Below are 16862 nucleotides of genomic sequence, written 5' to 3' on the forward strand. Positions count from 1 at the left end.
ATCGAAATCCGGTGGATATTTTGGGCACGAAAAGTTCCGGAGCAGAGTGGACCAAAACCAGAGAACGGACTCGAACGATGCAGAAGGTGAGGAAGTATAACAAGGCCGATGTAGCCGTTAGTCGGTGGCGTAGGAGAGAGAGAAGGTTAGTTGGGTTCAGGGGCTGTACCGTGGGCACGAGTCCCAGCCCATGCATACCAATCGAGCGGTAACCTAACAACGGTTAACCGCAACCAGTCGACCCGCTGCTAATCAGAAAATCACGCTACCGCGGAAACCCCCAGCGGAGGGGTTGCAGAGGCTGCGAATCGGTTCGTCTCTCTCTCTCTCATAACGCGCCAATTCCTCCTCCATCCTCCATCGAATACTTTCTCGCGCCACGATGAACCAGGGGAAGGGCTGTATGTGTAGGTGTGCTTCCGTTGAACGTAAAACACGAACTCGTGCAACTAGACTCGTCAACGACACTTGGGAATAACCCCTGCTATGGCTGACATCGCGCTAATTACGAGGTTAAATATCAAGGGGTTAACAGCGAGCCAATGTACCGGGCATCGATTATCGAAGTCTCATTTTCCGGTCAGCTTTCCGCCGCTCCACGTAATCGGACGGACGGATAAGCTTAAGGGGCGGTGATTAGCTCGTGGTACCGTGGAAAAAGTCGAAGGTTGCTCGTGACTCGGCCTGGATATGCACTATCGCTCGAAAGTTTGGCATCGCGTGTGATATCGATGGTTTGCGGAAGAAAATGAATTAAAATACAACGCGGTATTTTTAACTTTAGTCGGGTTTATCGGGGAAGTTTTATATATCGCGTCGACGTACGCTCGTCCGCATATTAACTAACGTACTGCGATTTTATTCGGACTACGAGAGTAAGGGAAAGCGTTGGTGTATGTTTTTCCTTAATTATCTACTGTTTCGTATGTATTATTGACTAGCATTAGCTATTTCTTAACACGGAGTATGTTCAAGGAAATTCGTCCTTCCCAGGAGTACTCGATGCGACAGCTTGCGAATTTCTCCGACGATACTCCAGGACTTTTCATTTAGAACGCTTCGACGAGCAGTCGAACGTATGTATTTGCGCTGCACTTGCGCGTTACTCATTTCTGTAAGTGCAGCACTCGTTTCCGTTTGGTTCGTCAGCGACATTGGCTTGCGGGGCGAGAAGTCAAAGTTCCGGGTCGCACGTTCACTGTTTCGTTCCCTTTCCTCGTCAATGCTTGTCATTGGACACAATAACGTGTCCAGTGTTTCGAAAATCAAGTCCTTAAAATTTTCTTGGCGAGCGCACCCTTTCTTCCCGTGGACTGCCAAGTGAACGCCGGTCCCACGAGCGACGAGAAATCGACACTCGCATCGGCTACGTTTCGAGGGTGCGATCCCCTCGACTTTTCGAGAGGAGAGCCGGCTAAGCCGGTCGAGTGCAACCATGAAGAGCCTCCTTCACGAAGTATACGTTCGTGGGTAATAGATTTTCGAGGTGGAGGAAGGTCATTCGATACTTTGGCACGATATCGTTATTGGGGTAGGTTCTAATTCTTCCGGTAAATCAAAAAATCGAAATCACGAGATCGTGTTTCCCTTTGTCCAACGAGTAGACTATAAACGTTTGTACATTTTTCTATCCTTGTAAACAAAATGAAAGAAACGTTACCTAAATAGAAATTTATTTCATATTTGTGTGAAACGTTGTAGTAAATATTCTACTATGAATATTTCACACGTGTTATAGATATAACTATTGAGATGTGTATAATTTTGCGTGCTAGACTAGATTGGCCGCATAGTAGTGACACCCTCGTATGCGAATACGAGTGTGTGGAAGTACGTGTGTGCACGGCGTCTCGAAAAACAGATGAATGTAACTGTTCCGTTGGCAGTGTGGTATGGAAGATGGCGAGACAAAGAAAGTGCCGAGACGCGTGCAAATGTATATCGACGAAGATCCTGGAAATCGTTTATTAAATAGATCTAAAACTATTTTAATATAAATTCTAAGTGTAACCTTAGTGTTCCTTTACTATTATTTCGGCTATTAAGGTCCACAATTCTCGACAATAACAACCGAACAGTCGAAAAACATCGTCATTATATACGTGTAAAGCACGCTCGTGTCTCTCGATTTTACCAAAAACATGAAAAATGTTGAAAATTTTGAGTGCACTTCAAATATAGATAATCGTTAGCCAACAAATTCTCGTTATTCGAAAATGCGGTACGATATAGATGAGAGAAGGAGAAACGATCGAAGTTAGTTGGATACTGTATCTGTACCAATAACCACGGTGAATAGAGTACGTGGTAAGAAAATTTAAAGATACTCTTAAAAAATCTTTTCTTCGGTGGGCGGAACGGCCGAGGGTGAAGAGGAAACGAAGAAACTCCGAAGCTCTTGGAAAATGGAGGACGTTTGTCCACGCTTACCTCCTCTTTTAAGGTTCTTGTAGCGTCTCGGAAGTACGAAATCTAATTTAACCTCCCGGCCGATCGCTTCACTTTTCCCTTGCCTTCGAAATTCCCTTCCACGGCTCTCCCCTGCAAACCGGACGCCGGTTTAAAAAGTTCCACGATCCGAGGAACCGATCGAATCACCTGGGACACCGGAGCACCGAGAGTGCTTGATTATTTCCACAAAAGCGACAAGCAACGCCGTTTTAAATTGCGTTTTAAAAGTCGTTGCTTCTTTCCCCGGCATAAAAGAGGGGGAAACTTCGAACTTTGATCTTTGTTTCGATATCTTTCTACTAATAATAATAATAATGACACTTAGACTGCAGATACTTATACTGGTTTCGTACTGTTATGACAGAAATTAAATGAAATTTACAGATTTATCTATTATTCCTAGTGATAAACACGTAGATAATAATAATTCTAAGGATTCTCGGAGGTCCTTCGACACTGTGCGATCGTGAAAGTAAAAAACAAGGTGAAAACGATCGTTACTTAATCGCACGTGGTTCTCTTTCAATAAAACAGCAACTTTTTATGTCGGTAACAGAGACTGTAACGTTTACTCGTTATCAAACTTTTTGCTGATCCCGATAGAAATTCCAACGAGGAGGGGGAGGGTAAAAGAACTGCGTTTCTAGGCTGTATATGGAGGGGATGGTAGGAAAAAGGGGGAAACATGGAACAGGCGTACGTAGAGAAAAGTTTTCGCCAAACCGGATACAAGGAAGTTCCACCGTATTCGCGCATCCGGTGCCATAAATCCCGGTCTCTTCCCGCCTTCTCGTGCCCGCTGGCCAAGACAGCGAGCCCTCACTCTGTCCGACGAATAAATTTGCGATCAAGCTTTTTCCAGGTCGCCGTTCCTCTCGATCGGTCGGTTCTATCGATTACGAATCGCAAGCAATCGCCAATGATCGACGGTCGCACGACAGAAATCTTCGAATCGATCGATACTTGCTGTTTTACCGACCGATCTATATTCCAGACTCGATTTTCAATCAATTAAATAAGCCGAAGTTACACGTATGTATTCCTGTATTTCCTATTAAGATAGTAAAGAGACAGCTTTAAGAAGAGTGTGACGAGGAATTTTCAGTGTTTCAAGTATCGTAGATAAAACAGATATAGATCTTTGAGTTACGAGTTTCTGCAGTACCAACCGACCGCTTTTCTGCAATCGCAAATGCAAAAGATCAAAATGATTGGTGCGGTTATATGTATTATATTTCCTAGTATATCGTGACGCATCGCAAAAAAAAAATCGTAATCGTTCGATAATCCTAGAAGAGATTTTTTCATCGCGGAGACAACGAGGCGAGACAAGTATTTATGGGTTATTGATGATACGGGCGCTTTCAGAATCTAAGAAGATCGTATAATAACGTAATTAACGGCGCGCGTTGACAAATTGAATCGACGGCGAATGTATTCTTTTCATCGTGACTGTACGTCGGTGGTCCTGGTCCATAAATATTTCATGGCAGTCGGGCATCCCTGTGTTCGTGGAAAATCGTAGAACGTTCAATGATCATCCCCCCGATGTGGCAGCCGCGCGACACACCCTCGAAAAATCTTCACGAGAAAACCAACGAGGAACCGATAATCTTCCATCGATCAGTATCAGCGAGGATGGAAGGAAGTGTTTCTCGAAAATGGAAATCCTAGTTAGGGATGAAATATGAATGGCGTGAAAGGTTTGTCCGAAATAGTTGAAAAGATTGTGTACTTGGGTCAGTCGCACACGAGCACGTGCCATTTTTATAGTCGTGTCTATTCGATGCTATGTTCCGACAATGTAACGCGTATTTATACGAAGAGATTCGCACATCACGTAACTTTTGACAACATCTTCAAGGTGCGCATGGTTACGTTTCTTTAACACTGGAATTAAAGCGGTCTAATGAAAATAGATAGACACGCGTAATCGTGTTTTTATATCAATAAATATCAACATCAATTTCATCGAAAATCGATCTGCATGTCTCCAGCGATTAATTTGCTAAACCAAACGATTTTCTCGTCGGACGATCTTGCGAACGAAAATATCCAGAGAACTCGATAAATAAAATAACAAAGGAACTGTGTGCCCCTCGTGTACAAGGAGCCTTACAACGCTCTAAAGCGTACAGTTCGTTTCCATCCCCGTGAAGATTAGTTTGCAAATTCTCATGGATCCTCGGGAAATTTGGAGGTGCACGGGTGCCGAATCTCGATCTGGAAGAAGAGCGGACAACGTCGGGGTTTAGATAAGCGCCCCTACGGGAAGCCATTAACCGGGGAGAACGGCGTGAAAGCAAGGAGGATATTAGAGCGATCCGGCGATTGGCTCCGATGCAATTTCGCACGGTACGCTGGCGGCACGTTGGGCGAAGGTGTTAAATTCACTGGATGTACGTCGGACGAGCCATTCTGGGGTAGCCGACAAATCCGATCGTATTTTCATCGACGCCAAATTGGCAATATCCTCGCCGGTGACGATTCCTGAATTATGCATCAGCCTCGGGGACAGTCGCTTCGCTTCGCTTCGAAGTTTATCCATCCCGCTCGTTTCCATCCGCAGCCTCGACCTGTTCGACTCTCTTCCACGCGGGGAGTTTTCTGCCCTCTCGCAGCTTCCACCCTCGCGACCACCCCCGACCCCAAACACCCTCTGCTGCCTTCTCCGCCGCCTCCACCACCTCCTCCTCCTCCTCCTCCTCCTCCTCCTCCTCTTTCATCGTCTCCTTCAGCTACGCTTCAATCCCCTGTTCTCGTTCTCTGTCGCGCTCCCTTCCTTCGGGCCCTTTCTCCAATGGAAACGTCACTTATTGGTCGAACGAAAGGGAGGAAAAAGAGAGGACACCCTCGAATCCGACCAATCACGGTGAACGTCCGTGATAATACTCGCGATATTTGCCGCGGTACAGACTCGGGCAAAAGCGTCCCCCGCTTCAGAGATCGCGACCGATCGAAGGGATCCGCTGGGAGAAATTTCAAACAGCCCTCTGTCAAACACTGTGATCCTCTTTTAACGTTGTTTATACGGTAATCATTTTTACGACACTGGGACTGTATCAAACAGATTTATCGAACGGTCGGGCTACAGTTTGAAAGGAAGCTTCGATTCGTCGAACGATTATCGAATATGTTTTACGTACGAATAAATTCGAGAGTATCTGGAAAGAGTGGTAGAACGAGAAGGAAAGTAACGAAGCGTCTGGAACGAACGAGAAAGAGAATCCACGGATGATAATCGAATCGAGCGTTTGGAAACGGCCCTTAAGCCTTTACGAGAGGGGACAGACAATGGAAGGTAAAAGTAAAGCGTCGTTCTTGGAACGAAGGGCTGCTCACCCCAATAATAAAATGATAAGAACCCCGGTGTGTCTTCCCTCTTTCTCCATCCTGCTTTCTACCCCCCTCCCCACTTTCGTTTCCTCTGACTGGAGCCAACTCGTATATAAATGTCGATATTATTGTAACGAACCGCTTTTGATGGCAATTTCTCCTTCCGCGTGCTCTATTGCTCAGACGAGCCCACGCGATCGGACACTCGCAAATTCGTTGAATCGACCGAGGAATTTATCGTTTCCGGATCGCGCGCGTCGCAGAAAGGACATCGACGCGACCATTCCAGATCTCGAATTCGATTCTCCAACCTTCGCCGGTTATCTGGCGAAAAATCTGTCCAATCTTCTTGTTGGTACAAGGTTGCTTAGGAACTAACGTTGTATCGACGCGAATGTATCTGGTTAACATTTTCACCGCTCTTCACGCATACGTTATCGATCATAAATATCTACTAAGAATAAATTAGTAACTAGAAGGAGCATTTTCGTAGAAACTCTGCAAGAATCTATAACCGCGATGATCGTTTCTAAGATGCGTTTCGACAAAAGAATTAAACATTCGTCCGTCCGATGGATAAAGTACGGATGGTTAATTGAAATAAAAAGAATCTCTTTTCGCTATTGGATTTATTCGACAATTTTCTCCGTTTCGTTGGCGGAACGTTCGCCTTGCGATTGAGATACGTGGCATTTGGATCAAGTTACAGGGACGAGTACTACACGGATTATTTTTGTTGCTGCGTTTTCCCGAGCCTAGTTCACGCGACTATCATCCTCGTGTCCTTTTATCTTCTCTACGAAGAATCGACAGTACTCGGCCACGAGGCCTATCCAAATTTAGACTTGCACTTCTCTTAGAAAAAATAATCGAATGTGTATCGAGTGTCGCGTGGCCGACGAGGCTGATTCGTCGTTCCAGCCGAGGTTAGAGTTACGAAGCTCGACCCTCCAGCGAGGTTACGAACGGACGAAGAATTTTCGAGACGTCTGCCACGTTGTACGACGGCTTTTCACCTTCCTCACGATTGTCGGGGCTGTACGTGACGAGACTCGACGGCGCAACGAATGAATTTAAGACGAAAGCGCGACGTCAGGCACGCGACAAAGAACACACACGAACAAGTCTGCTCGTTCGCCCTCTGCGTCTCGCTCCTCGGATCTTTCCAGCGGTCACAGGCAGGCCAAATAGGTGAAGGACAATTTCGATCGGCGCTAGATCGATCCTCGAAGCGAGAGCCAACGAACGAAGCGACTGAAAATATCGTTGACGAACATCGATCCGGGAAATCAACGTCAGATAGACCCCGTGAGAAACTGCGATCCTCTTCTGGCTTCTCCATTTTCGCCGATTGTCCGGATATTCACTTTCTCTAGAAGTTTAAACGTCAAAAGAGTATTACACGCGGGGCAGTAAAATAAAATATCGCCTGTCTCTCGACCGCTTATAGCTTCCTAAATAATAATCCGAGGATTCGCTTCGAAACACAGTCGCCTAACGATCGTTCTATGATTATTTTTCAGAAAGCTACAACGGTTCGAAGATGGACAATTTTATCGCGTAGGATAGTCAGACCAGATATTTTGAAACTTGGCAGACAGAAGCGCCACGCTATAGAAAGCCTTTTACCTGCGCTATTTGTCCCTCCTCTCCTTCCTCTTCTTCATTTTCTTGGGATCGCAAGGCCTGCGCCTCTTGCACTCCAATTTCTCCGGTGGACAATAAAACGGATCTTTGCAACAAACGTATTTCTCCTTGCGCGGACACGGTGGCAGCGTCGGCTTGGACGGTTTAACCGCTTTTAAGTCGTAACAAGGACAAGGTCCAGGGTGCATTTTCGGTGGAGGTGGACAAGGGCAAAGAATCACCGGTTCCGTCGGTGGTTCGGGAAGAGGCGGCGGGACGCAGATTTCTTTTTTCGCTTTACCGGGCGTTCGAACTTCCACGCACGATTCTACTTCGTACTTTGCCTCAGGAATTTCCGGACAGGGTTTAGGCGAGACAAACTTCGGGGCTGGGCAAGTAGTCGGCCCGTATTCCATTTTCGGCGGTTTAGAGACTTCAGGCACCTCGCACTTTCCCTTTGGTAGGCACCTGTCGTCACACTCGTCCTGTTTCTCCTTCTTCTTCTCCCGCAATTTTACCGGCTTTCTGCCGGCACACACGTCCTTCTTCTTCTTCTTCTTCTCGGGCTTCTTCTCGCAAGGTTTCACGCAGCTGCGTCTCTTGTCTTCGCAAATGTCTTCCAAATCCTTGCAACTGGGTGGTTTCGCTGTGGATTTTCTAGACTCGTCGGACGAACCGAGTAACGTCGAGTCGACGTGGAATCTTCTGTAATCGATGCTCAGAGGCGCGAACCTAGATACTGCGTGATAAGTACACATCCCCCTCTTCCTCGGCTTATTTCGGTTCTTCTTTCGCGGATTTCTCCCGCTATTTTTGGGACAAGACGGCACGTCCTTGGGACAGGAGACTCGCGGTTTGGCGACTTGTTGGCAAGGTGGACAGGGTTTCGGGCATGGACAAGGCGGTGGCGGTTTAGGACAGGGGCAAGGCCTGCACGGTGGCGGAGGTGGACAGGGTGGAGGTTTGGGACACTCCGCGCACGGTGGACAAGGTGGACAGATTCTGGGTGGAGGGGGAGGTGGGCAAGGAAGCGGTCTGGGACACGGAATGGGTGGTGGACAAGGTGGACAGGGTGGTGGAGGCGGACAGTAGGCTGGAGGACATGGCGGCGGACAAGGGCAAGGTTCGCAAGGCGGTGGCGGCGGACACTCTCTTTGCGGTGGACATTCGGGACACCTTGGCACTTTTGGACACCTGGGTGGCGGTGGTGCGGGAGGTGGCGGACAGGGTGGCGGACATTTGGGCGGTCGAGGTACCTTGGGTGGCGGTGGAGGCGGCAATGGAGCTGGACACTTGGGACACTTCGGAGGCTTGGGTGGTCTCGGAGGCAGAGGACACTTTCGATAGCATATCTTCGGCGGCAGATACTTCTTCTCCACGGGTTTTTCACAGGGCATGGGACAAGGGGGTGGGCAAGGTGTTTCAGGCTGGGGACACTTGGGGTTCTTCGGACGTGGACGAGAGCACGGTGGAGCGGGTGGCACGCATTTATCCTGTGGGATACACGGCTTCTGTCGTTGGTACGATTGTCTGCAAGACCTTCTCCGTGAACTCTGGCCTTCGCTACAATCGGGAACTGACTTGGAAGAGAGTTTGGAGGGAGGACGAGGTGGCCTTTTGCCGTGCGCTTTGCCCATCAGGATGCAATCGTTTCGAAAGAATCTCGCTTGCTCTTGCCACAAGCGTCTCGTCGATCCATTCGATGAACGCACGATCTTCTCGCTACCCTTCGATAGGGCGGGTGTAGCGGTAAAGTTCCTCGCGAACGCCAGGCTCGCGTTAGGTATTTTCGACGACGCCCAACTGCGCCCATTAAGAACGTACGATCCCAAAGAGTATCGACTTCTGGTTCGGAAGTTACCAAGCATCGCGGTGGAAAGCTTGAGAAGAGGCCTCAGCAACGGCGTGTTTAAATCGTATTTGGCCTACGATGCAGACAACAGAGATTTTGATCGATAGAGGATCGTTTAGTCCGCCGCTATCTCCACGTACCCTCTGTCTCTCGGTGCGCGTGACGCCCAACGCCTAACATTTTTTCGTTTTGCACGGTTTCTTCGGTGGACACTTAACGCAAAACGGCTTCTTTTCCGGCTTCGGTTTCGCGGGATAGCCCGGTGGACCCATGGGCTTACAGGGGCCCTTTGGCGGATGGCAAGGGCTCTTTATCGGCCAATCCGGCGGATCCTCGCCGCAGTCCGGCTCGCCCAATCGTAGCTGCCGCCTCTTTCTCCCTACACCCTGGATACATCATATCGCGTTTTGCTTAGGTCTCTCGTTTCTCCTCCGATCGCTCGTTGCAAACGCCTTGCCTCTGGCCCACCTCCCTCCTTCGCCCACGACTGAATCGAACGCGTGTCACGAATGGAAAGTAAAGGATGACGGTTTTCGAAGGAGATGGCTATCACGATCGCAAGGCGAAATCCGCGGCGAAACGATATTTTATCGACGATCTTCTATAGTAGTATTAGACGAACGATGGTAAACGCATAGGCAACAAATGTCTCGTATCTTCGATGAATTTCAAGTGGTTGCCATTTAAACGCTTAAACTAGGGGGATTCGATGCGTCGTTCTTCAACGACAACGACTCGAAAAGATCCTTAAACGACGTGCCATCGTACGAACGACTCCGTGGACGCAAGTCCATGTCTTCGTCTCTGGAAACGCGTTTATTGGGGAACTCTTTCTGCAGTTGGCCATAGTCTAAACCAATCTCGTCCTCGTATTCCTCGCCTTGGGGGAAGTAGTCGTCGTTGCTGATTCTGTCCTGTTCCAAGAGTACCATGTCTCGATACGACCTGGCGAGACCGTCGAGGATTTGGTTCTTCGTGGCGTGGTTGAAGATCGAGTTAGAGGTCATTGACAAAGGGCCCCTGTTTCTTCGGTCCGAGGCTCGCGCGCTCGATCCCTTGATTCCGAGCGAACCGATGCTCGCCCTCTGCGGGGAGAGAGGATGATCCGACATTTTCGATTGATTTATTTTCTTTTTTTTTTTTTTTTTCAATTTTCACGATTAAATTTGGAGATGAGGAAGAGGCAGAAGGGAGGTGGAGCCATAGCGACGAGTCACGGTTTCACGCGCTGCTCGATAATCGTTATCGAGTGCTCGCGACCGATTCGAGAGATGATAAACTGTAATGTATTAAACAATTTTTTTTTTTTTTGTGAAACTTACTTGGACAGCGTTACCGTTCCGATGGTGTCTGGCCAGGGTGTCTGGCGTAACCTGCGGCTGGAATTAAAATCAAAGCACACAGATGGATTTTTTGTACCTTCTTTAAACAATCGGTGTACGAAAGAAACGCGCGTCGATAAAATGGAATCGAACTATATACGTGACTTTCGAAAAATACGTTTATTCACGTTACAACTTTCACGCACGCTACATATAATTTTCGTTCGAATATTCCAAGATATCGGGACAAATATACGCGAGATAACTCGCGGTTGGATAACCGACGTTCAATAATTTCCGAAGTTCTCGTCGCGATAACGACACGAAACGTCAAAGGCATTCGAGTCGAGAAGACCAACTTTCCTCGTCTTTTCTTGCCGACTACGCTGCGAATCGATGGAAACGTCGTTCGACTCGTCCGTCTTACAAATATCCTTGCAATCAGAATCATTATTCGCGTTAATTTTCGAGTCGAAGGTAGAGTATCTTCGAAAAGATCCACGTCCGGTTCCACCCGATTTATCGTCGTCCTGAGGACATCCTGGCGCCCGAACTACCGGTGGACACTTAGCTTTCTCGCTTTTCTTTGTTTTCTCTTTTTTCTTCGTATCGTAACTCTCCTCCTTCTTCTGGCAACACGTATCAGCCGTCGTCTTCTTCTTCTTCTTCTGTTGCTTCTTGCACCGTTGCCCGTGAGTTTCGTCGTTCCAAAGTTTGTCGCAAGGATCGTATTTCGCTTCCTCCTTGTACTTTTTGCACGTTGGCCCGTGGTGTTCCTCCGATCTGCAAGGTTTACAGGGATCCTGCACATCTTCATCACAGGTTGGCTGTTTCTTGCACTCGTCTCGTTTCTTACACTCGTCTCGTTTCTTGCACGCTGGCGGTTCGTTCTTCTTACCGCAACTCTTAGCCGCATCCACCACTTTGCATTTTCTCTTTTTACATATTTCATCTTCCTTTTTCGACTTCTTCTTGCCGCAGATTTTCTTCAGTTTATCTTTTATCGACAACTTGCAGTCGCTGTCGCTGGACGAGAACGAAATAGACGTTGGGGCAGGGTGGTTCGAAATCGGTGCCACTTCCACGTCGGTGAACAGGGACTCGAGATTGTAGGAAACCAGACTCGATAGCGAATGCGATCTTTGTCCGTTGATCTTCAAATTCTCCAGGAATAAGGCGATCTTAGACGATATCTTTTGTGTCGATTCATTTTCACTCGTATCGTTTTCCGACTCGCTGTTGCTCGTTGTCGTTGCTCTTCCCTCGATTATGTCGCAACTGGAACTCTCTGTCGACCGTTGTACTATCGTTCGATTGTCCAATTGCTCGAGAGATCTCGAGTTCTCCACGATCATCGAGCTCTCTGTTCCTTCTAACGAACCAGCGGCTAAATCGCTTACGGAAGTCGAAACGTTCGATCTATTCTCTCGATAACTACTCCTCCTTCTACGAGATTTATCCCGACTCGATTCCTTCAGTATCTTTTGATTCGCCGCGCAATCGATCCTGTCGATTTTCCAACCGCTCAACTTGCTGTAATAATCGTCCGCGAGGTCGTTGTTCCGAACCTCGAAGAATCTCGAGAAGAAATTCGTAAGGGGTTTGCGTCTCTGTCGAACCAAACCGTACAACATCTTAGGCTTTTTGTCCGACAAAGCAGCTGGAATCGTCCAGTTTTTCGACTTCTCTACGTTGCTCGATCGTTTTTCCACTTTAGTCGTCGTTTTCTCTATGATCTTCGACTCGTTACACTTTCTCCCTTCGTTTCTCTTCCGATCGTACCTTTGCATCGCCGCTCGATTCTCGTTGTCTTTAAACAATTTCTTCTTCATAGTTTGCTCCGACGACGTCGCGTTCAATTGTTTGCCATCCTTCTTCGTCGAACGATCCTTGTTGTCCATTCTGTCTAGCGCGTGGCCGTTCTTCATCGTCATAGAAATTTTCTCCGTGTTTCTCCGTGCGCAAGCTTTCTCGAAATGTGCGGCAAACTCGGCGATCGGACTTCTCGAGTCTAATTCGCTTTTAACGTTGCAAGATAGCGCGATGTTCGAGTACCATCGTCGCGTGGAAGCGACGTCGTCGTTATTAGAACGAATCTTGGTAAAGTAGTTCACGAAATCGGGAAACTGTCTACAGATCTCGGAAACGATGCGGCCACTGTGCTGGAACGTAGCGGGCCCCATTTCACCGAGAACTCTAGGACCTCGCAGATAGTTAGCGCACGCGTGGTTCCCCTGAGAACAGACGGAGAGACGATTTCAAGGTCGTTGGTTCTTTCCATCAAACGTTTTACATCTCTTTTCTATACTTTTCTCTTTAGATAATTCCTCGAGGTAAAGGAGGGGATAGAGGATGGTAATTAACCCTTTAACAGTGTCGTTCGATAATCAAGAATTCAGAATACACGAAAAGTGTTAGGACACTCTTTACGTTTAAACGCTTTGACTGCCACGCCGAAATCACGCGTTTCGCTCAGGACGCCACGCGAGTATTTTTATTGTTCAAAGCATATAATGGCAAAATAATAATAAATCGATGATGTCAGACAACGTTCCTCTCCGATGCACCGTTTATCTTATTGGTGGTGGTCACGGATGACCGCCGTGGCGCCTTGATGACGGTCGATAGCGACATATTGTAACAAGGCTTCGTTTATTTCAACAAAACATTCGCATTTGTTATTTCGTCGCAAGCAAAACGTGCGGAATATATCGTTGAAACGTGTAGAAGATATTAGTAAACGGTATTTGCTCGTTCTATATATAATAATAAGGTGTGTTCACACTTCTAACTTCAATTGTATGATCATACAGCAGCATTTACGATTATTTTCTAAGCTGTGTTTATAATAATATTCGTAGATTACCCCTCAAAGTAAATTACCCTTCTCATTTTTTTTTTATCGATGCTCTAATAAAAATGTTTAATCGTTAAATGGGACACGTTTTACTTCAAAGTATCTTCTATTTATCGGTTATATTGAAAATGCCCTAACTGTCGATTTTCATACAATTTTTACAGTTGTAAGAAGTTGAAGCGCACCGGTCACCGATGACCACAGGAGAAACCGTGACTGGTCATATAGTACGACCAACGTGGCAGTCAGAGTGTTAACAGAATTCCAATATTTTTCCAATTTTCGAACAAATATACCAATTGCTCTAACGCTTTTCGTCAAGATTACCCGCATGCTTTATGTCACACACGCAAAAATACATTTTTCTAATAAGCAACAAACGTTAGAATGGAATAAATCGAGCAAATTAAAGCTTTGGCTATATTTCCTCCGACTACACTGTTGAAGGATTAACACTTTCTCCAAGGCAATCTTCGTACAACAAAGAAGCGTAACGCGATGGTCGATCGTAAGGAATTTTAGGAATTTTAACAGCGAAAGGGTTAAGTAACATCACAAATACTTGGACGTTTATTTGGCGGATTTAACGTGTTCAAAGCCCCGTCCATCGTCTCTCGTCATGATGCATTTTCTAGGGGACAGGGATATGGCAAAAAGAGGCGCGCGACGCACGAACGTGATCCGCATGCCGTTAGCCGAGCAACGATTCGAGGCAAAAGCAATCCCTCGATGCTTTCCCTTCCTTTTCTTTTTTACGAGTTACATCTGCTCCTACCACCTTCTGTTTCGTAACAGAACTCTAATCGACGTTCTTCTTTGATCTTTGGAAAATTAACTTGTCGCGTCGACTCGAGCCTCCGCAACGTTGCTTGTATATCAAACTTTCGGATCCTCTGTGGTCGTCGAGTTGCACCGCGAGAATATAAACGCGCAAACTTGTCTTTGCTCTTTTCGACCATATTTCGAAGTATAAAAATCACACGAAACTCTGTCAACCGGTGGAATATTTTAGCGCCGCCTCGTCAGCTTCTCATCCCTATCCTCCTCCTCATCCAATGGTCGCCATCGACGCGATTACAAGTGGACGAGACGCGCGATCGCGTTTAAATCGTATTAATACGCGCGAAACTCGACTTCGATTCAAGTACGGATCTACGATGCGAACGTGTTCGATCGAAATTTTGTCAATCCTTCGGTGAAATACGCGTTAAACGAAGATTCTTACCTGCGATTCCATCGTTGGTCTCGCAAACTGATTCGTAGCGCATTCCTCGGCGATTGGCAGCTGACGCAGGCTTCTGACGAGCTCGTCGGTAGCATTCTTTGTACGATACCATACGTTTATTTGTTTTATTTGTTTTATTTATTTTATTTATTATTTATCTCTGTATATATATTAGTAGAAAACGTTGAATTACCTGGTTTGCATTTGACACACGATTCGAGAAGTATGACGTTTGCAGATGTTCGCCGCTCTTATTCGATCTCGATTTCTCCAGCATCGTCAGCATCCGCGAATTCTGTTGGAAATTTCAATTGAAGATATTTCGGTAGGAAGGCGATCTACGAGAAAGAAGATAAAGGAAATATGAAAATCTTACCGCGGTATTTGCGGCGGTGTTACTGTCCTTGAAGTTCTTGATTTGCATCGGTGTTAAATATCGTTTATTTAACGCGGCCACGTCATAAAGTGCGAGTACGTCGAGCTTCGAGGTTTGTTTCAACATTTGCGAGAGAGATCGTCCTACTTCCCCTGCGCCTCCAATAACCGCCGACTGTACAAACGATTCGAGTATGAGAAGATATTTTCCATTTTTTAACTGCTAATCGTCCGATCGAGAGATGTCTTTCAGCCGAGGACGCGTCGTATATTAGATTTATTTTTTATAGTATTCGAGATACCTTGATGTTCTCTTCACCAGCATGATATTTTCGCTGACCGATAGTTTTCACGATGGACTTGGCGGCCCGGGAAAACATTGTTATTCCTGTTGGTGTATTACTGGAAATTTTTGTAACGCCTTCATTGGGCGTCTGACATGTCCAAATTGCGACTAATGGGTCCGGTTACCAAGTGAAACGTTGCATTTGTTTTCCGAGATCGTTCGACAGTGTGCATCGGGAAAAACAAAATCGTAGCTCCAATGAACACGTTTGCAATGGATCCGAGAGGCTATTGTGTATACGCACATAATCGCGTATGTATTTCGAAGAAGAATTTTTCTATTTCGTACCATTCAAGGAGTCTTTCTTTGAGAACCACGAAAGAAGGTTTAAATAATACGCGCCTTTAAGAATTCTTTCAAATGCAGCCATCTGGCAAACACGTATCAAACGCATACTTAATCGTAGATTAGGTCGATAACGAAGCACGCGAAACAGTAACCTGCATTATCGTTGGAAGGAAATAGCGCGAAGCCGAGCTTGCATATTATTTTATCGATCGAGTTACTGTCCCGTCGCAGATACGCAAATTAACGTTTTATCGACTGAATCGGAACTTTAATCACCGACGAGGTGCAGAATGAACGTGACACCGGACGTTCGATTCTTTTCCGTGTCCCACGTTTTGTGGCTCGCCCTATATCATATTTGTATCGCGTACAACATTATCGATTCGATACAGTAGTGGTTTGAATTGAAACTAAATTCTCCTATGAAATTAAATAAGGTATAGAACAGGACATTTCGCGCATGAAATGTAGAATTCTCTGCTTCTGCGATGTACTCGATTCTACTCCAACTGTGTTACGACACAACCGATTACCAATTAACGTCACATCGAAGCTCGCTGTAAGACGTAATTCGGACAAGTGCTCGTCCGCTTTCCACCCTCATTCCTCCCATTTGCGTATGTCTTAGCGAGTCTCCGCTCGTTTCCGCTCGACCAAATTGAAGATCGCTTTGCGATGATTTACATAAGCGAACGAGATTTTACTCGAATCTTTCGTCAACCGTGAGATCCCTAACATTTTTGATAAACCAAGATGCGAGACATTTGAATCAAGTTGAAGTCTATCGGTGCCAGCCAATATTCTTTATCGTTTTGTCTTGAGTGTCTTATCGTTTATCCTTAATTCCGTCCATCTTCCACTCCTCTTCCTTGTTACATTCGCAAGTTAGAATAAGTGAAACGTACAAAAATCAGAAAAACTTTAAATTTTCTTTGCGAATATTCATCGAGGATACAAATAAACGAATCTAAATAAATGTCTGTAGATGTTCGAAAATTATGAGAATTTGAGGTCATTTTTTAGAATTTTCGCGAGTATAGCGATATGACGTCGTTCCTTGCATTTTTTGCGATACTCGGAGTATCCAAGTCGTTTCCAAGAATTTGTGCCACCTCCTATGCCATCGTGTTCTCCTGGTACGAAATCGTCGTTGTTGGTCTATAACTTTTAAAGGAGCCGAAAAA

General features: G+C 46.2%; 2 protein-coding genes across 3 annotated transcripts in view; one reads left to right on the forward strand and one right to left on the reverse strand.

The window, feature by feature from the left end:
- The window catches only part of LOC138180222 (phosrestin-2), a 178954-nt gene that overhangs the window by 95704 nt on the left and 66388 nt on the right, over positions 1–16862 (forward strand). The gene's annotated exons all lie outside the window — the stretch shown is intronic.
- Positions 10875–12515, reverse strand: LOC138179820 (uncharacterized protein DDB_G0284459). The gene has a single exon (XM_069112961.1). The coding sequence runs from the start codon at positions 12513–12515 to the stop codon at positions 10875–10877; it is 1641 nt and encodes a 546-aa protein (XP_068969062.1).

The sequence above is a fragment of the Bombus flavifrons genome, chromosome 5 (genome assembly GCF_040668555.2).
Source record: "Bombus flavifrons isolate JBK064 chromosome 5, iyBomFlav1_principal, whole genome shotgun sequence".
NCBI lineage: Eukaryota > Metazoa > Arthropoda > Insecta > Hymenoptera > Apidae > Bombus > Bombus flavifrons.